Genomic DNA, 21,262 nt, shown 5'->3' with positions numbered 1-21,262 from the left:
ATGGACAAATACAGGTCGCGTATGGTTGTCAAAGGGATGTTGTACCATTCTTCCTCCAAAGCAACTGCAAGTTGTTGTAGAGACGATGGTGGTGGGTAGCAGGCTCGCACCTTGGTCTCCAAAACCGGCCACAGGGGCTAAATAATATTGGGGTCTGGCGATTGTGGAGGCCATGGCAGATGTGACACTTCATATTCGTGCTCATCAAACCAGTCCTGGACGATGTGAGCTGTATGAACAGGGGCTCTGTCATCTTGAAACACGGCATCACCATCTGGGAACAAAGTTTGCACCATGGGATGCAGCTGGTCACTCAAAATGGTTACGTAGTCCCTGGCAGTGACATGTCCATGCAGGGCGATGATGGGTCCGGCAGAATACCAGGAGATGGCTGCCCAAATCACCACTGAACCACTGCCATGCTTCACTCTCGGTAACAGACAGTCTGTATCGTACGCTTGTGCTGGCATTCTCCACACGTACACTCGGCCAGCACTTGGAAACAATGTAAAGGATGACTCATCCGACCAGATTACAGTCTTCCACTGCTCCATTGTCCAGTTTTTATGGGCGTTGCTGTCTCCATCTAGCAGCATGGTCAACAGTCACGAGTGGTTTGGGATTTGCAGATCTGCCATGAATACCCTGCTTGTGGAGTTCTCTTCTGACTTGTGGAGTTCTCTTCTGACTGTTTTGACGCTAATAGGGTTTGTAAGCACTGTATTCAGCTCGGCAGTGACTTTTGGAGCCGTGGTGATCTTCTGCTTGGTCACAATCCTACCCAATGTGCGTCTGTCTCTGTCACACAACATACACTTACACTTGCATCCACACTGGTGCTTCGCTGATGCGGTTTTTCCAGAAGTCTCGTAGGCAGTCATGATCTTCGAGACTGTGCCTCTTGATACACCAAACATTTCCGCTACTTTCGTCACAGAAGCTCCCAACATACGTGCACCCACAATTTGCCCTCTTTGAAACTCTGTCAGCTCAGACATGATTCACGATAAAATACACGGACCGGTCACTGAACTGTAACTGGCCCATGTGTCAGGTTGGCCAGGGTGTATACCTCACAGGAAGTGCCAGTGACTACAGCGCCACCTACCATTCAGACGCAAATCATGTTTGAAATGGCTATCTGTTTTCTACCAGGTGTTTCCATATTTTTGTCCATCCCGTGTATAAGATAAGATAAACTGTGTATGGAACAGTAAGCTATAAGCTAAATGTAATATGAGTATTTGATGTGACTGACCTCTCAATGATAGGCATAAGATGAAGTTATCCGTACCACAATGATACATCATTATTATTATCAAGTCTCTCAAGAATGAGTGATAATTCTTACTGAAATCTTCAGCTGACTTCTAGCCAGTGTGAGGATTGTGCAGTTTGATCAAATCCTTGAGAAGGTCCAAGACATGCAGAATTCGAACCAATGCATTAAATTCTGATTTTACATACTAAAGTGAATTACCGAAAATGTAAAATTGGAAGTTGTATTTCTGTATACTCTAACAGGTGCATAGGGTGTTCTGTGAAGCGACTTAGAACATTATAGAACAAAAGGATCTATGATGAAAATAATGGATTTAATGTAATCTAAAAATAGAAAAAAAACAAATAATGCTTCAGCACATTCTTTCAATACTTTCTTGCTACACCAATGTTACTTTACAGTGGATGTATCAGATGTAGAGTTGGAAGTGGTCGGGGAAAAAACTGCATTTTTGAAAAAAAAAAAAAAAAAAAAGTCTGCGGCTTTTTTGGTTGTTTTTTTTTTCGGCTTTTTTTCATAAAAGTGTCTCAAATCAATGAACTGGAGTTGGCAGTATTTTTCCTGTTCCATGGTTTTCGTTTATCTCCCTACTACTGTAAAAGAGACTCATTTGAAAATATAAAATACAATTTACAATATGAATTTCGTAGCTAGACATAAACAGTGTTTCCAAGTGTAATCTTCATATTTCGATAGGCTTATTGAATATATCTATGTAGTATAAACATATTCACATAACTAGAGTAGTTTTGTATGTGTTTTAATACAACCAAATATTATGATTAGTATGATACGATTTTGGATATTTGAATTTGTTATATGTACATATACATGAAGCAAAAATGAAAATACTGCACTACTATCTACTATCGAATCTCTTTACATTAAATTTTGTGTTCAGTAAAATATGTAAATTTGTGTTCTGGCTTTCCAGTACATAATGTGTAATTTGTTTAAATGGCTGCTAAACCTGGTCACATAGCAACTAGTGATGTATTTTGGCTGCTTGTTGCAAAATTCTCAACCTTTGTGAGACCACAGCCCAGTAAATTTACTTCTTACAAGTCAATGCCCTGATCCCAACTATTTCACTCATAAATACATTTCTGATCTTTAAACTTTATATGGAAAATAATATGCACCCTTAATTAATATTAATATGCACCCAGGGGTTGACGACTAATTTAAATCTAATTTTACGGGCGTCCCCGATGGTGCAGTGGTATCGTCATCGCCTTGTAATCAAGGTGACCCGGGTTCGATACCTGGTGGAGGCAAAAGTGGTTCGGATACCACTTTAAACTGTAGTTCCAGTCCCAATTAGCCTTATTGTGCATAAGGTGGACTTAAAACACAAAACCAAATCAAATCCAATTTTATATTTGACAACAAGTATATCAACTATGGCATAATCATAGTTCAATTATGTATAGACTTGCTGCCAAATATAAAATTAGATTTAAATTAGTCGTCAACCCCTGGGTGCAATGGACCATTTCCGACCCAGCGGTTGAACAACACTGGCACTAAAACTGAAGCAGAAGCAAATAAGAAAGGCTGCAAATGGGGGATGAATCCTATTTAAGAAATCTGGACTAAACCTACAGATTGAAATGAGATCCGATGCACACAACTGAGGATTGAACCTCAGACCCCTCCGTATTACAAGGCAACAGCATTAATTCCACTCCAGAGGACCCTTAACCTTTTGCCGCCCAAGCGTCTCGAACGAGATACCCAAATGTAAGCCTCACTGTCCCAAGCGTCTCGATCGAGACGCTGTGTCAAGGTCGTAGTTTTTATGTTATAACTTTTCTATTTTTGGCTAGAATTTCGATTTTATTTTTTTATATTGTTCCTAACACATGTATTTAACAGAAATGGTTTTTTGCATTTTTTTTTGTCTTCATGAAAATGGAGGGGAAAAGGCGGGAAAAGGTACTTCTCTTTTGCGGCTCTTTTCAACGTCAAATTTTTGCCGACAAAGGAAGACCGGCTTTGTTGTTCTAAAGCAATGCTTTTCACTCCCTCCTGCTATCTGCTTTCGAAGGAAGCTTGTTTATAAGTATACTTACTTACTTACTTAGTCGCGTCCTCTTCTACCTGCCGGTGTCGAGGGGTTACAGAGAGTTCTCCAGACGTTTCTGTCCATCGCCTTTTCCTGTGCCTCTTTCCATCTTATGCTTCGTTTCTCCAAAAATCTCTTTGACACTCATATTCCATGTCTTTCTTGGTCTTCCTTTTGGTCTTGTTCCTTGTGGACGTGCTTCTCATATCTGCTTTGGCAGTCTCGACTCACTCATTCTGCTCAAATGGCCGAACCATCTGAGTTGATTACGTTCAACTGTTTCTTGTAGTGGCTGAGCATTTAAAGATTGCCGGATGGTTTGATTCCTTATCCGATCTTTCCTGGTTTTCCCACTTATTCTTCGAAGGTACCTCATTTCCATTGTTTGTACATTTTGCAGGTGTTTTCCAGTCATTGTCCAATTTTCACTGCTATATGTAAGTGTTGGTATATAAATTGTTTTATATACAGTGAATTTTGTTTGGGTAGATATTTCTCTTTTGCCTATAAATCCTCGGTTTATCATTTGATATAGCTTTCCTGTCTTCATGATTCTATCTCTTATTTCTTCCTCTTCTTTTCCTTGACTGTTTATAATTACTCCAAGATACTTGAAATTTGTCACTTGTTCTAAAGGTTTGTTATTCAGTTTTAACTTATGGTTTGTCTTTTCTCTGCTAATTATCATTGTTTTAGTTTTCTCCGTATTTATTTCCATATTCTTTTTCTTTAATTCTTCATTAAGAATATTTAGGTTATATTGTAAACTAGCCTCACTGTCCCAAGCGTCTCGATCGAGATGCTGTGTCAAGGTCGTAGTTTTTATATTATAACTTTTCTATTTTTGGCTAGAATTTCGATTTTATTTTTTTATATTGTTCCTAACACATGTATTTAACAGAAATGGTTTTTTGCATTTTTTTTTGTCTTCATGAAAATGGAGGGGAAAAGGCGGGAAAAGGTACTTCTCTTTTGCGGCTCTTTTCAACGTCAAATTTTTGCCGACAAAGGAAGACCGGCTTTGTTGTTCTAAAGCAATGCTTTTCACTCCCTCCTGCTATCTGCTTTCAAAGGAAGCTTGTTTATAAGTATCCGATGTCAAAATGAAAGTTTTCCGTGAGGGCGGAAGCAGGGGGTGGGGGTGGGGGGAAAACTGGTTGTTGAATCTGCGTTGTGAGAATGGGAATTCAAAGCACGCTGAAGGAAACCTTTGTTTGTGAGCACAAGTGTTCCACAATGTTGAACAGAGGTCACCCAGCATGGTCTAAAAATAGAATGTCAAGCAGCTGCAAGAATCGGCGTTCATTTTCCAGTGCGTTCTAGCTTTTCGTCCGTGAAAGTTGTGCGTAGGTGTGTGTCGTTTTGTTCCCAAGTGCGAGGATATTTTTTGACTGAAGTGGCATACTTCCAAGGACTTTTTTGTCATCTACGTGTTTGTGAAAAGTGTGCTAGTGTCGTTTGTGCCTGCTGTGTCCCCACAAAGGTTATAGTCGACAATGGCTGCTCCCAGTGATCTTTTCATATCCTTTTTTCGGGGGGCGGGGGGGAGAAACCCCATTTTTTTAAAAAAAATTCAGGGGTTTTCCCCCCTTTCCCCTCCATATGTGCGCCAAATGTGCATAAATTATATATCGTCTGAATCTGTGATTCATTCTGCGTACAAAGGTATATCATTCATATCTCCAGGGCAAATAGTCTCTGAGCTAAAGTCATTTCAAGGTACAGCTGTATTTTGAAGCTTGAATCAGTGGCGTGCCGACAATTCCTTTTGGGGGTATAACTCAAGTTACATTGGTCATATGATAATAATGCAAATATTTTTGTGTTCCTTACATGTTAGGTACATTTCCATGTGCATGTCGACACTGTCATGTACTTTTTGCTTGAGGGGAGGGTGGGGGAACAAAATTTTTTTCCCCGAAATTTTGGAATTTTGAGAGTTAGCCCCCTCCCCCCACCACATATACGCCAAATTTGCAAAAATTTCAGATAGTCTGAATCTCTGGTTCATTCCGCGTACAACGGTATATCACTCATCTCTCTAGGGCAATTAGCCTCCGATCTACACTCATTTAATTGAAACTCTGCATTTTGCTCAAAATCGGCTCGGGACAGAGAGGCTTACATGTGAAAAAGGCCTTGGGCGGCAAAAGGTTAATGATTATAACAGGAACCTTCTATCAAAAAGTCTGCCTTTGTCCAACAACAGTACTTGCAATTTCTTCTGCAATTAGTGTTTTGTAGTTCTAAGTGTGGCAACACTGATCGAGCTGCGTCTCCACCCACAGTACCTTATTATCAACCACTTGCCTACACTCTGCACATGTTACTGCTCGGTTTGGGACTGTTTGTTACGAGAGACTTATTGTTGTTTGAAAACATGCAGGTCTAACGGACTGGGTGTTTCGCATTACGTATTCAATGCCAAGGTATAGTCAAATGAGTAAAAGTTGGAAGTGATTTACATAATACATTTTCTTAGTTTTGTTCCCATGTAATTTTAGTTTTCAATAAATTTGAGTTATTAATCATAATTTTGGACTTTTATTATCTAAAAAGACCTTAAAAAAAGTAATAAGAAATATTAAAAAATAAGGTCTTTCAGACCAAATTACTCTAATTATGACGTAAAGACTTATGTTTCTCTTTAAGGGTTAGGTATAGAGAAAATTCAGACCAAAGCACACATGACAGTTGGGGGTGTCACATTGAAGTGACAAGTGACATGGGCTCCTTCAGTCTGCAAGCAAGCATCCACCACACATGCACAAACAAGACGAGATGACATGATGCGTGCCACTGAAGGAGCTTTCAGACTGAAGTCCCAAATGACAAGCGACACAGTCTCCTTCAGTATAAAGCAAACCATTCACCATGCACGCAAGAGCAACAGACCAAAGCGGCACGATGCATGCCATTGAGAAAACAGTATAATTGATTGATTGAGTTGGTGTTTTAAGTCCACTTTATGCACAGTAAGGCTAATTGGGACTTGACCTACAGTTTAAAGTGAGATCTGAACTACTATGTGCCTCCACCGGGTATCGAACCTGGGGAGAAAACAGTATAGTCCGAGAAACATGCAAGTGACATGTTTAGTTCATTGTCACACTTTGGTTCAAAAAGTGAATGGATTAATGAGGGCCTGCTTCCAAGCGACACATGTCACTTGTTGCCTCGGTCTGAAAGTTCCCTGAGAAAACGGTACAGGCCAAGTGACAAGCGCAGCTTATGTTGCTTCGATTAGAAAGGCTACATTTTACTTCTGAAGGTTGGTTTCCAGGAGCCACCTGTCGCTTCTGCCTCAAAGCTCCGTTAAACAGGATATATACACACGATCACGTAATTCGTATACTTCTGCATATGTGTTGTGAACAGTAAAGATTTTTAACTGTTCCGAAACATCGAATATTTTGATATTAACATTTGTTTCATATTTTATGACATCAACATTTCAATTGAAACACAAACATGTAAGTGCTTGTTTTAAGTCCATTTCATGATCAGATGTGCTCATCAGGACTACACGTTCAATTTTAACCCTAGAGTACCCATGCCATACAACAAACATACATACCAGGGGTGACTCACAGGCCCACACTTTTTTTATCACTAAAATTCAAGAAACCATTTTATTATTGAATCACTGCTTTCTTTGCTGATTACATAAGCAGTTATTTAATAATTATAATAATTACAAAAATTACTATCATTAATAAAAAATAATAACCAATTATTGCATGAGTGTCTCCCATATATTGTATCATTCACTAAAACTCACAAAATCCAGAATATTTTTTATTAATGTTTTTATGCTTGTAGAGGTGCAATTTATTAAATATAATAAATGCAATAATTACCATCATTACCAACTAATTGTACACTGTCACTGGCATGAGTGTCTTGAATGAGACTCTTTCAAAGATGGCGCCTGATTGACCCACCTAGTGATTTTGCCTCCTATTTACATTACATTTACATTTTTTATGAACAAAAGTAATACAGAAATATTGGGAACATCCTAGAGAACAATGTAGTTATTTTCAAACATTTGAAAAATCTAAAAAAATAGATGTGGTGGGCCTTGAAGTCCCCTCCCCCCTCGGTAAGCTAGGGTTAAAATTGTATCTGAACCACTATACAATATGTGTCCACTGGGATTGGCCAATATCTGTCTCTTGGCTGCTACATCACGTAATTTTTTTTAGCTAGTTGTAAAATATGTCACTACAAACCTGTAAACTCATAACAGTAACTTCAAGTGAAATAGGTTAGCTGTAATTGGTAAAAAGTCAAAATTTGTTTTTCCCCAAAAAAGCTGGCTTTTTATTGAAAAAAAAATGTCCATTCAATAAAGCCGACTTTCTTGCAACTCTAATCAGATGTGTGTTTGTTCCTCCTTTTGAAGAATTATTCAAAAGGTAAAATGATAATGTACATTCCTCAAGCATTCACCAGATGAAGCAAGTGCTTCAAATACAAGAAATACCAATTGCAAGCCAGCCACAGAAGTAAGAACATTGTAGGTGACTTCCTTTTCTTACCTATATTCAACCTCTTTAAACACAGATATTATATTTTTAAATTGTTTTAAATAAATGATAGGCAATATCATAACTTTAACCTTATGATATGATGAAACAACAGGGCCTCCCCCATGGCGCAGTGGTAGCGTCATTCCCTTGTAATCAAGGGGTCCCGGGTTCGATACCCGGTGGAGGCACAAGTGGTTCGGATTCCACTTTAAACTGTAGGTCCAGTCCCGATTAGCCTTACTGTGCATAAAGTGGACTTAAAACAGCAACTCAAACCAATTATGAAACAACAACAGGCACGTGCCAAAACGGGATTGAAATATCACTTCTTACGTTATTTGAAAAATGTTGAGGAACCATCAAGTTAATATACCATTTGAGGTAATTGTCATAATCACAGTATAATATAAACTGTTGCGAATAATATCAGTACCACAATTTCAAAACTGATTCATACAATCATAATCTTGACTTTAAATAAATAAACATATACCTAGCATTAAAAAAAAATCCAATTATGAGTGATATCAACTTACTTTCACCCATCTCATCCTTATCGCTCTCCCCTCCTCCTAACTGCATGGTTATTCACAAAAAAGGAAAACACTTGGTGTTGTAAATTCTTGAGTTACCACATGGTAAATGCTGAGCACTGGAATAGAAAAGAACATATTGTCAATACAAAATTATGCATCTCATCTACATTAGAAACTTATATGAAGATACTGCATTTCTGCATTACTAATTATCGTAGAATCTTGGCAATCACTGTTTGGATTTCGAAAAACAAAAAAAATATTTATGTTGAAAACAACTTAAAAATGACCTTACGCAAGCATACGCGCTTCCCGTGGACAATGTATTTTCCATTGACAAGCGACTGTAAGTATTGTAGACTAGTGGGAATTAATGTAGAAGTAAATAGGAACCTTAGTAGAATGCATTTAGGTACAGGGTGTCCCACGAACAGCACAACTGGGAATTAAGAGTGGCGTTACTTTGTAACTGAAACCTGTACATACATAAGTCACACACCAAATGTTAGCCCTGTCCAAGTAGATATTTTTAAACATAGAAACAACAAACGGGGTGCAGTGTTGTTCATGCAGTGTTGCCAAATGTAAGTGAAAGTGTACATTTATTTTTCCACAAAGCATGGAAAATTGCATGTCAAACATTCGTACAGAAATTTGGGTGTCAATTTCCACCTTGGGTAGGTGGACTATTTCGCCATCTATAGTTCAGAGAAGAAAACCGATCGTTTTGGCGTATAGCCAATCCTGAAATGCCTCGTAAAGGCGTACCGGTCCAAATAGGTATTTTAAAAAAATTATGAGATACAGTGGCAACACTGTTGATGTTTGAAGTCAACAAAAGGTGTGTTTAGTGATGGTCCATGACATGGAAATACTGGAAACACGAAAAAAAAGAAAATGAAAATTATGGTGAAAAAAGTGTTACTTACCTACTCCTGGCAACCATGCAATGCACGTAACAGGCAGTGTAGTTTTACAAAAGATGTTGAAAATAACAACCATTTTCCCTGAGGCATTCATCAACACGTTTTATCATGTTGGAAGCAACTTTATGCAAGGTTGATTGGTTTATATTGTTAATGGCTGTGCAAATGTTTATTTTTAGATCATCAAGTGTTCTTGGGTTATTAATGTAAACTGTTTGTTTCATATAACCCCACAGAAAAAAATCTGGAGACGTCAGATCCAGGGAGCGACTGAGCCATAAGTTTTTGCTTATAATGTGATCGCCAAAAAACTCTGCCAACATGTCTAAAGTTTCATTAGACGTGTGACATGTTGCGGAGTCTTGTTGAAACCAACAATCACGTTCATCACGTTCCAACAGAGAAATAAACTGTGTGATAAGGTCACGATAAACTATTCCGTCAACTGTTGTGTTGAAAAAGAATAGACCGATTATTTTTCTCCACGTAATCGCGCACCACACACCGATCTTTTGTGGATGAAGTGATTGTTCATGTAACAAATGGGGATTGTTACTTGACCAGTGTCGAGAATTTTGACTGTTGACATATCCATTTAAGTGGAACCATGCTTCATCCGTGAAAAAAACCTTATCCAAAATATTCACACCATTGTCTCTAATAAAATTTCTAAACCACTGGCAGTATCTTACACGCGCACCTTTGTCTGCTTCCTTCAGTTCTTGCACAGCCTGTACCTTATATGCATGTAGGTGCAATTGTTTTAATGCTCGGTGAGTTGTTGTTTTTGATACACCTGACTGTGCAGCAAGTTTATGAACAGATTTCCTGGGAGATTGTGATATTCTCTGCTCCACATCCTGCAGCACACCTTGTGTCAAAACTGGTGGTTGTCTGTGGTAGGGTTTGTCATTAACTGATCCTGTTTCACGAAATCTGGAAACAAGTCGATATATAGTCGAATTTTCTGGAACACTGTTATTCGGATATTTCTCGCGAAACACAGTTTTTACACTAGCGTAAGATTTTGAACAAAAATAATGTTCCACAATGAACACTCTCTCTTCCAAAGAGTACTTCATTTCACAGAACAATTCTAATTTTCCCCTACGAACAATACGAAATGCACGGTTCAAACAGTTCTGAGTACACAACTGACTGATTCTTTTGTTCTCTTATTGCATTGCATGGTTGCCAGGAGTAGGTAAGTAACACTTTTTTCACCATAATTTTCATTTTCTTTTTTTCGTGTTTCCAGTATTTCCAAGTCATAGACCATCACTAAACACACCTTTTGTTGCCTTCAAACATCAACAGTGTTGCCACTGTACCTCATATTTTTTTTAAAAGACCCATTTGGACCGGTACGCCTTTACGAGGCATTTCAGGATTGGCTATACACCAAAACGATCGGTTTTCTTCTCTGAACTATAGATGGCGAAATAGTCCACCTACCCAAGGTGGAAATTGACGTCCAAATTTCTGTACGAATGTTTGACATGCAATTTTCCATGCTTTGTGGAAAAATAAATTTACACTTTCACTTACATTTGGCAACACTGCACCCCGTTTGTTGTTTCTATGTTTAAAAATATCTACTTGGATAGGGCTAACATTTGGTGTATGACTTATGTATGTACAGGTTTCGGTTACAAAGTAACGCCACTCTTAATTCCCAGTTGTGCCGTTCGTGGGACACCCTGTTCTTTAATGCTAAGAGAACCAAACCTGACCTGTGTAACCTAACTACGAAAGCAAACATTGAACAAAAATTAAGTAATCGCTAAAACTCTGCAGAAGAAAATCGAAATCGAACCATGTTAAAATTGTATTTGTACCATGATGAAATTGCAATAAAACAAAAGGGACTTGGGGCCTCTATTTTATTGTTCCTAATGAAGGTGAAATATATTCCAGTTATGTTTACAAACCACGAAAAATGAACATATCTCAAAATACACTTTGGGTCATTCCATGTCAAATGAACCAATTTTAAAATATTTGGTTGCATGACCATTTTAGAAAAATTTCATTTTTAGTACATACGTTTGTACATGTTTCTAGATATCAAAACCAATGTTCAAAAAAAATATTGTCTTTAGTTCTTCTGGGGCAGCCATTTTTCCAACATGGCGCATGGATTTTTTTGCTCATGTAGCAGTATACAGAAAACTTAATGTCTCAAAAACCATTAAAGCTACAGACCTCAAATAAAATTCATTTTGTAGCTAATGAAGTATACTTCCTATGATATTCAGGTACGTTTTGCTTGAAATTGCATCGTTAAGTACGAAAATTATGGTGGAAAATGGGGTCACAATAGTTAAGAAATTGCATTTTTAAGCCAGATTTTTTTTAATGAAGGGGTTTAGTATACGGCTTGATTTTTTTTTTCATGTGTAGACCTACCTGCAGGGTGTCTGTAAATAAAATATCAGTGCTTAGAAATGCACCCCTTTTTTACAGCATGGGCTCAAACATGGCCGTTCATTGAATTTTGACAGTTTTCGGGGATAAATATCTCAGATGGGTCCCCTTTAAAAATTCGGAAATTTGGCACATAGGAAGCCCTTCATGAACCTACTCACAGTAAAAATCTCAACTCGTTTTGGTCAATATGAGGTAACATATGTCACTTAATTTCTGACGTTGCAAAGTAAGGTTAAACTACATCCCATACTTAGAATAATGAAGACTTTTTCTTTTTAAAAATTTGGGTTAAATAAAGGCTCAGAAAATATAGTAACATAAGGTTTTAATACTTGACTTACCAGAAATTGAAATTACAAGGTATGACAATAGAAAATCTTCGAAATTTCATTGCAAAAGGTTTGATTTATTAGGTACCCACGACCAGTTGGTATTGTCAGCTCCAGTTTCCTATTCATTCTCTTTGTTAACTCCTCAAGTCGGTTTGACGTACACGTATACGTCCCGTGTAGTAGTGACGATATTATGCATATTCTGCCACCTGTTGTTTTCCCATATGAATGAAAACGCATGTAACTCAAGAGTAGACTGCAATGTGCTACCATCTGTTGGTTTTCTTCCAATTACATGAAATTATATGCGATTGCATCACTTTATTACGTAAAAGAAAACAGCTGAGAAATGGCGTCGAACGAGTGGGTAAAGGGAATCGAAACTGACGAAATTTGTGCGTTTTTAGAGGAAAGTTACAGTGAAGGTTCAATTTATTCATTTCTATCTACAAGCGAAAGTTAAGTAAACTATGCAGAACAAGAAGTAGATAGTGTCATTGATAGTGAAAGCGAATTAGATGGCATTACATCCTCACCTGTTGCATCATCGAATGTAACCTGAAACTGGAAAGAAGTTGACAACTCTTTCAAAGCAAATAAACTTGCCTTTTGTGGATTGTGCGGTCCCCAAATAGCAGTCAATAATGTTCTTGATGCCTTTTTGTTGTTTTTTTACAAACAAGTTGTACATCTCATTGTCAGAGAAACTAACTTATATGCCGACACTTGTATTCAACAATAAAACACGTTCACGAATGCGCAAATGGCAACCAGTTACCTGGAAGAAATATATCTTGTTCTGGGAATATTTATGCTTATGGGTATAGTTCAAAAGTGTTTATTGGTGTGTTCAGATAGTGAAGTAGGACTGTGTTTCGAAGCATGTTTTAAACTGTACCACACAACGTTGGACTTCTAAACTAACAAGAACACAAGACAGGAGGAGTACATTGTAAGCGCAACATGTAAGTTTTTATTTTTATTATTATTTTTGTTATTATAGTATAAATGTCATTATTTACACATTTTTGTGTAGTGTGAAGTTTCGTTTACAAGTCCTGAAAATTTCATTGTATTTGAGCAAATGGTTTTTAAGGTATGTTCAATTTTGTGACATTATGCGAAAATTGCTGTTTTGGTGATTTAAAATTACCCCCTCTCGCAGCGGCTGATGGGTATTTAACTCCCGGCTTGAAGGGTTAAATCAGGCAGAATTCTTTGTTCTTTCACTAAGTTCCTAAGTAAATTATCAGAAACCTTCAGTTCATCACACATTTTTTCTTGACCAAGTGGTAGCTAAGTGGTAAACTAATGGGTAATATGTTTAGGTTAGGCAGGTAAGGTTTGGTTCTCTTAGCATTAAAGTATCTAAATGCATTCTACTAAGGTTCCTGTTTACTTCTACATTAATTCCCAATAGTTTTGATATCTAGAAACATGTACAAACCTATGTACTAAAAATGAAATTTTTCTAAAATGGTCATGCAACCACCATTGGATGGTTTGGCATGGAATGACCTCTCTATAACTCACAATATCAATAAATCCGTTCTCCACATTTTAAAAATTAAAATTATTTTCTTGTGTTATATTTCTTTAAATTACTATTGTGCCACTTTTGGCTAAACACAAAGATGAAGATGATTGATGATTAAATTAAGTTCATGAAGGGTCCCTCACAAATTAACAATAAAGTCCAGGTTGGAACTTTTGGGTCACAATTCGTAAATTAACCAACAAATGGACTCGCCCCTCCCCCCCAAGTGGATAATTTCTTGTTGTGTATCTTATCCTAATGTATTATTGTGTGTGTGCACAGGGGTATCCACAGGGGCGACTATGGTGCTGTGCCATCAAGATTTTGAAGGGGATTTTTTCCCTTTCAAATAACATAAAATTCAATATTTATATATTTTTCTAAAATATATAATAGGTATGCCCAAATGAAAAGGAGACCTATGCTGTAGCGGCATAGTATCTAATCGAAGAAGGTAAATATGATTGCCGACAGATGGCGCGGTGTTTGTTCAAGTTTGCAGGTGTAGCGAACGACTTCGCCTGCTGTTTCCTCAGTTGGCGAGAGTGGTTTTGTGTGAACGGGTGCATTATGGATTCCTCCAGATTAGTGCAGAGATCTGTAATCCAATTTCTTCGCGCAGAAGGCGAGCATCCTTCACAAATTTATTGCAGGTGGTACTGCAACACGTTGCTGAGGCTTAAACAGGCAATAAAAAACAAGCGCAGAGGTAAGCTCTCGAAGGGGATAGTGCTGTTCCAGGACAATGCTAGGCCACATGTGGCCAAGAAGACCCTCGACCTGCTGAGAACATTTCAATGGAAAGTCCTCACACATCCTCCATACAGCCCTCATTTTTCCCCATGTGACTCCCATATCTTTGGCCCCCTTAAAACAATCACTGAAAGGTCAACGGTTCACCTGCGACAATTAAGGCAGAACACCGTGGAAAAATGGATCCGTAAGCAACCCAGGAGTTTCTACACTAAAGCCATCCACTCCCTTCTACGCGCTGGGACCAGTGCATGAATATCAATGACAATTATGTGTAGGTATCATGTTACACATTAATTGTAATTCACTTATTATGTAATGCAAATATTCTGTAATATAATACTCTTTAGATATAACCATAGTCTCCTTTTCATTTGGGCATACCTTATATAAACATTTTACACCTTAAATGCAACATATTTAATCCATTAGATGAAGAAAGTACTTAGAAGCAGGGGTGCTCACAGGTGCATCCACCCAATTTGGTCGCCATTAGCTTAGGAAATTTTAGCTAAGGTTTTGTAATTCTTGTGAAACAATCATTGGATCCATACTTCACATTTGTGCGACTTATTCACTTTTATATATATTATTTCGTATTTCTAATAAATTAAAAAATATTAAAAAAAAATATTTGTTATGTAAAATGAGTATCTACAGGTAATGGACAAAATAATATGAACACCAATGCAATTGCAGAAAACTTGTATTAGTAGGGGGTTGCCCCTTCCCCCCTTGCCTGAATGGCAGCTTGTATCCTACATGGAATAGACAAATAAAGGTCCTGTACAGTATGAACTGGAATACATAGCCACTCCTCGCACAAAATAGTCTCAAGTTCCGAAAGTGTCATTGGAGGTGGAAACCGATTACGCACTTTGGCCTCCAAAATACCCCACAAAGGCTCAATGATGTTAAGATTGGGGGACTGTGGACACCAGATGAGATGTTCTACCTCATCACTGTGCTCATCAAACCATGCATCAACGCACCTAGCAGTGTGAATAGGGGCGTTATCATCTTGGAAGATGGGGCATGCATTGGGAAACAAAGTCTGAACCATGGGATGGAGGTGGTCACCCAGGATGGTGCAGTACTTCTCTGCGTTGATTCTCTCACGCAGGACGACAAGTGGGCCAACACCATTCCAAGATATAGCCCCCCAAACCATCACAGACCCCCCACCATGTTTCACGGTAGGCACTAAGCAGTCAATATCAAATGCTTCAACAGGAATTCTCTACACATAAACACATCCTGTGCTCTGAAATAATGTTAAAGACGATTCGTCTGACCATATCACATGTTCCCATTGCTGCTGTGTCCAATTCTTGTGCTCTTGGCACCACCTTCTTCGTGTCACTGCATTATGTGGAGTCACCAATGGTTTGGGGATGGCAACTCTGCCATGAATGTTCACAGAATGCAGCTCCCTTTGAATGGTTTTCGTTGATACAGGGTCCTGGAGGTGATTGTTCATCTCTGCGGTTATCTGGGACAGTGTTATCTTGTGCTTTCGAGTCACTATTCGCTTCAACACACGTCGATACCTGTTGGATAACTTTGTTTTTCGCCCACTATTCTCCTTTGCAGACGTTGTCTTTCCATGTTGTCTGTAGGCTGTCAGAACAGTTGACACTGTGCTCCGTGCTACACCAACAAGTGTAGCTGTTTTTGTCACAGATGCTCCAGCCAGGCGGGCTCCTATGATCATGCCTCTTTTGAAGTCTGAAAGGTCGGACATACCTGCATTTGACGGATAGCTGACTGCTCGCATGCAACTCTCTCACCAGCTGTGACTGATATGTTTGCTTTCATCGCCAATAGATGGTTGAAATCTCTGCTGAGTGTTGTTCCTTTTCCACGATGGCGTATATAGGCCTTTGCAAACCAAGTGTTCATATTATTTTGTCCATTACCTGTATATTGTTCACCAACAACGTTTTGGGAACCTCTATTCCCTTCTTCAGGTCTTATCTCTCAGGTATCCAAAAAATGCCATAACCTCGTGAAATCCTACATTCGTCAGGAAAAGGAAATGGTACAATATGGTAAAGGTAAAATTTGGAAAACTAAAATCTTTGCTAGTCCCATCTTTTCTGTTATTTGTTAAAATTGTTCTATAAAATCGTCTACTACAAATCCTTGGTGCAGGTTAAAACTTTAACAATGAAAAGACGCTCTCTTATCCCACTGTTCCCATGCGGCCTGCCTGTGCTTTCCTTGTCATATGCATGAGGTTGCGGGCGTATCGTCTCTCCCTTCCCGAACTTTGTCCCTACATTTCTCCTCCTCGCTACGTGATATCAAGATCAAAATCGCATACTACTTGGGCTTCGCGTATTAGATCAGAGGTGACCTGGAATCCAATTTTTTCGTAATCCCATTTCTTGAGCATCTCTATCCATAGTTGGTCTATATTCCCATCTTCTCTATTAAGCTTGTTCTCCCTATCTTTACAGACATACGAAGCCTCATACACATTCCTCCTGATCAATTTTTCCTCTTCTCTTATTACTTTTCGTACTTCTATCTGATGCCCTTCATCTATAATGTGCTCCGATAACCCGGTTTGGGGAACCCCTTTGCACTACACAGTGTTTGATGTAATAGTGACATGACACACCAATGAAGAGCTTCGGGACACTGTGCAGACCTGGCTCAACAGACAAGCAGAGGTATTGGAAAGCTGAATCTTCTTGGTGATTACTTGAAAATTAGATGATACGTGTACGTAACATTTGTCAATAAACCCATTTTGCTATTCACAGTGGTTTTGATTTCATGCCCTATCGGAGGTTGAAAAAAAAATAGCCCTCGTATGTAATAACTAGACAGAAATAAAAGTCAACACAAAAAGAATATCACGAGTGGTGTTAAAAATACATACTGTTGTCGGTAAAATAAGGGGAGTTGTTCTTTGGTGACAATGCAAACATGTGACTATCAGAAAGTGAATAATTATTAATCTTCTGGGTAACTGTTCAGAATGTTTTATGATTTATTTTCAAATTCTACTAATCATCGTAGAATTTTGGCAATCATTGTCACGAAATCTGCACCTTCCTTAAAGTAATGAGCACTGTTTGGATTAAGAAGAAGAAAAAACTCAAAATTACCTAATGCAAGCATGCACGCTTTCCATGCACAATGTATTTTCCATTGACAAAAGAGTGTAAGTATCGTAGACTAGTGGGAATTAATGTAGAAGTAAATAGGAACCTTACTAGAATGCATTTAGGGACTTAATTTTAATGCTAAGAGAACCAAACCTGGCCTGCCTAATGTAGCTACAAAAGCTTTGAAGAAAATCTTAAGTAATCGCTAAAACCGAAATCAAACCATGTTAAAATTGCATTCGTAGCATGATGAAATCGCAATGAAACAAAAGGAACTTGGACCATCTTCTGTATTATTGTTTATAAAATTATACAGTAAGTTCATTTTGAACATGGAAAGAAATTGCATACTTTCAAATTAACATTTTTTTAAATTTAATTTTGTTTTATAGAAATTGTATACAACAGGTATTAATGTTGAAAAAAAGGATGTATATCACTTTCTGAATAAAATTATGATATACACTTAACACATTGGGGTCTCACGACGGGCATAGCCCGCAGTGCACATAAAGTCAATGTGGACGAACGACGGGCATAGCCCGTCGTGCAGTATGCAATCGCTTTGCCGATTGAACGACGGGCTATGCTCGTACTTCGTCTCATGCGCATGTTCATTCAAGCCCCTCTGTTGAAATTCCGACCGCTAGGTGACTCATGTGCTATTTTTATCTCGCACCTGTGACTATTTGTTGTCGGGTTGATGTACTGTGCATTGTTTAGAATGGCGTCGTTAGATCCAGACTGCATAGAGGATTCCGCCCCAGAGTTTGAAGTTAGCGACGATTTTGATGATGCAGATGAATTTGAAGATTTGGAAGGTAGGTTATATTCGTAATAATTATTGTCGACAATATAAACAGTGTTGCAAACTCTAGTAATTTATGAATGAAGTGAGAAGAGGTAATTTTTTTGGGTCTATTCATCTTGCCTCTTGCTTGATTCTCCTACATGCACTGATGTATTTTTAGTTTTTCCATTTATTATTTTGTATAGTGTATGTAAAATGAAAATTTATTTTATTTATTTAGTTTATTTATTTCTTTCTTTAATTTTTACAGATGACGCAGAACCAACTGATTCATCGTCTGGTCCTGTCCTGCAGCCACTTTTTCATACAAAAGATAATTACTTGTAATTTGTAATTATTTTTTGTTATGTGCACATAAGAAGTATTCTTATGCAAGATTCAAAAGATGTATTGATAGTTTATGTAGTTAATTATTGAAATTTCCAGATTACGAACTTAAAATATCTCTATATTAACATTTGTTACAATGTTGTACTTTTTTCTTCTTCACAAAACATTGCTGAAAAAAATATTAAAAAACGTCTGAAAATGAAAATAAAATTTAAGAAATTTTTGTTCATTGAAAAGAGGAAGTTTTGTAGATTTAAGAAATATGTGGTTTAATAAAAACAAATGAAAAATATTTTTTCTATGATTTTTTAAAAAAACATCCAAAAACCGCAGACCAGAGGTAACAATGCTGTATTATGAGGCCAGACCCGAATGTGTTAAAGGAAATATTTTCATGCCATAATTTTGATACCTTGTTCTGTAACAGACACTTCTAGGGGAGCGATTTTACAACACTGGACACTTCCCCAATTTCTTTCATATTTCGCATACTCAATAATTTGGGCCTCATAATCACATATCTGCATGTGTAGAACTTGCAAAATAAGTTGGTCCGTGATCGCAACCGACACACTCGATTTCTCAACAAAAGCAACGTTTATCACAAGATTTTTTGTTTCAATTATTTAAAAAACGAAATATATATTTCTGATATTACTACGACCCCAAAATTTTAATTATGTTAGGCTACCCGTGCATCGTTCGATATATTCCTGATATTACTATGACCCCAAATTTTAACTATGTTAGCCTAACCTAACCAACTGTGCATGGTTCGTGGGGCTACCCAGGCATAGTTCGAGGGGTGTAAGGCTAATTGCAACCACGGACTGTCAAAAAATGTCAGGATCATAGCACCTGAGCCTTCATGTAAGACCTTCATGGTAATTTACAACTTCTACACATCTTTCTGCAAGTTCTACATGTGAGCGCCAAATTTTAACTGCAGATACGTGATTATGAGGCCTAAATTATTGAGTATGCGAAATATGAAAGAAATTGGGGAAGTGTCCGGTATTGTAAAATCATGCCCTTCTAGGTTGCAACATCCCCATTGAAAGTGAATGATATAGCTACAACCCACAAGTGTCTGTGAGTGTGTATAAGAATAGTATTTTAACTGAAGGTTTTATAAAACCCAGAAAGACTATACACTAACTGAAAAAGCTTGGTGGACACAAATGAAAATGCATTCCCTGCTGCAGGAAAAATGCATCATGTAAGGATTCACTCTGTGGATAAACTTTTGGTTATACTACTTATTTGGTGATGAACAAACTGAGCTTGCTTCTATCCACCACATATCGTCTACTACCATGCTACTATAATCCCCCCTTTGGGAAGTTAAAAAAATATAACTAACTGTCCCTACGTACGTGTTTCTGGAACAGGACTGAGCAAGTACAGAAGTTAGAATGACTGAAAAACACGTCATAAAATGCAACACCATCAGAACTTAGAACTTATTAGCATTGTTTCAACATTACGCTTTGTGTAAATCAGTAGCTTTCTGATTTGGAATATATTGTAAAAATTTACTATACTTCGGACACCTATAACTTCTTCGTTTCGAGAACTTATTACGGTAAGTAGTTTCTTCTGTAGAAATGAAGAAATCTGTGCGAACAATAGTAAACTAGTACCATTATTTTTAATCGTATTCAGACTGATGATTTATTTTGGTTTGAAATGAATCATATACAAACGTTGATTTAAACCTAATAAAAGAAATGTTAAGAACTGTTTTCATTTCTATTTTCACACTAATATTTCTTTCAACATGATTACTCAAGAGTAAAAACTTGAACCTGCGATCGATTGGTTACTTCCTCTGCCCTAATCCTCCCGATTGTATTGTGACATTTCCATAATCTCATTCAATAAAATAAAATTATAACTTCAAGAAATACATATGAAGCCCAGTCACTTTACAATAGTTTGATAAATTGTTTAAACCAATGTGGCATCGATTTAAGTTCATCGAGCTGTCAAAATAAAATATACTGTACACACCGAAAAGCTTGCACGGTATAAAGCAAATATATTTATGACAGTTTACATCATGTCCTTACTGATATCGTACCTTCTTATTAGCCATGTCGTTTCACAAACAACGGAAACTTACACAAAATACCATACGAATTATATTTCCAGTGCTCGAATATGAATTACTTTAAACTTCAGTTTGCAATTTCGCTCTTCAACTGTTTTGTACTATCGTAGCTTGTTTGTTCCTTGTGTTACGGGCAGTGTTGCCACATGAAGGATAATTTCCCTTTTGCTGGGAAATTCGAACTGAAGTTCTAGCCAAGAGGGAAAAGAGAATTTCGATTAAAAATATCACAATTTCAGGGAAATTTTAAGAATTCTAACTACATTATTACAGTTTATGTCAAACTCCAGGTTCACATTCACATTTTTATTTTTTTCTGATCCGTCTTATTTCTGCTCCCTTGAATATAAGTCTGTATCTATTTATATTTCTCTAAAGTTTATTGTACGTCAATTTTCTGTATCTTCGGATAATTATAACTATGAGAATTAACCAATGACGTGCACTGAGGAGTAGCTAGTCTAGCAGAGATAGATCAATCAATCTCACG

The 21,262-nt window shown here is 37.5% G+C and overlaps 1 protein-coding gene across 3 annotated transcripts in view; it reads right to left on the bottom strand.

The window, feature by feature from the left end:
• fry (microtubule binding protein furry) overlaps positions 1-20,851 on the bottom strand; it is a 1,034,138-nt gene extending 1,013,287 nt beyond the window's left edge. For all 3 annotated transcript variants that reach the window (XM_083126340.1, XM_083126342.1, XM_083126341.1), the window contains exons 1-2: positions 20,743-20,851; positions 8,422-8,537 (exon numbers count right to left, since the gene is read on the bottom strand). In XM_083126340.1, the coding sequence (XP_082982466.1) occupies positions 8,422-8,467 (46 nt within the window). In that variant the 5' untranslated portion in view covers positions 8,468-8,537; positions 20,743-20,851. The remainder of the gene's footprint in view (positions 1-8,421; positions 8,538-20,742) is intronic.
• Between the last annotated feature and the right edge of the window lie 411 nt (positions 20,852-21,262).

This window comes from Lepisma saccharinum, chromosome 8 (genome assembly GCF_977018435.1).
Source record: "Lepisma saccharinum chromosome 8, izLepSacc3.1, whole genome shotgun sequence".
Lineage (NCBI taxonomy): Eukaryota > Metazoa > Arthropoda > Insecta > Zygentoma > Lepismatidae > Lepisma > Lepisma saccharinum.
This window is presented reverse-complemented; position numbering and strand designations above follow the sequence as displayed.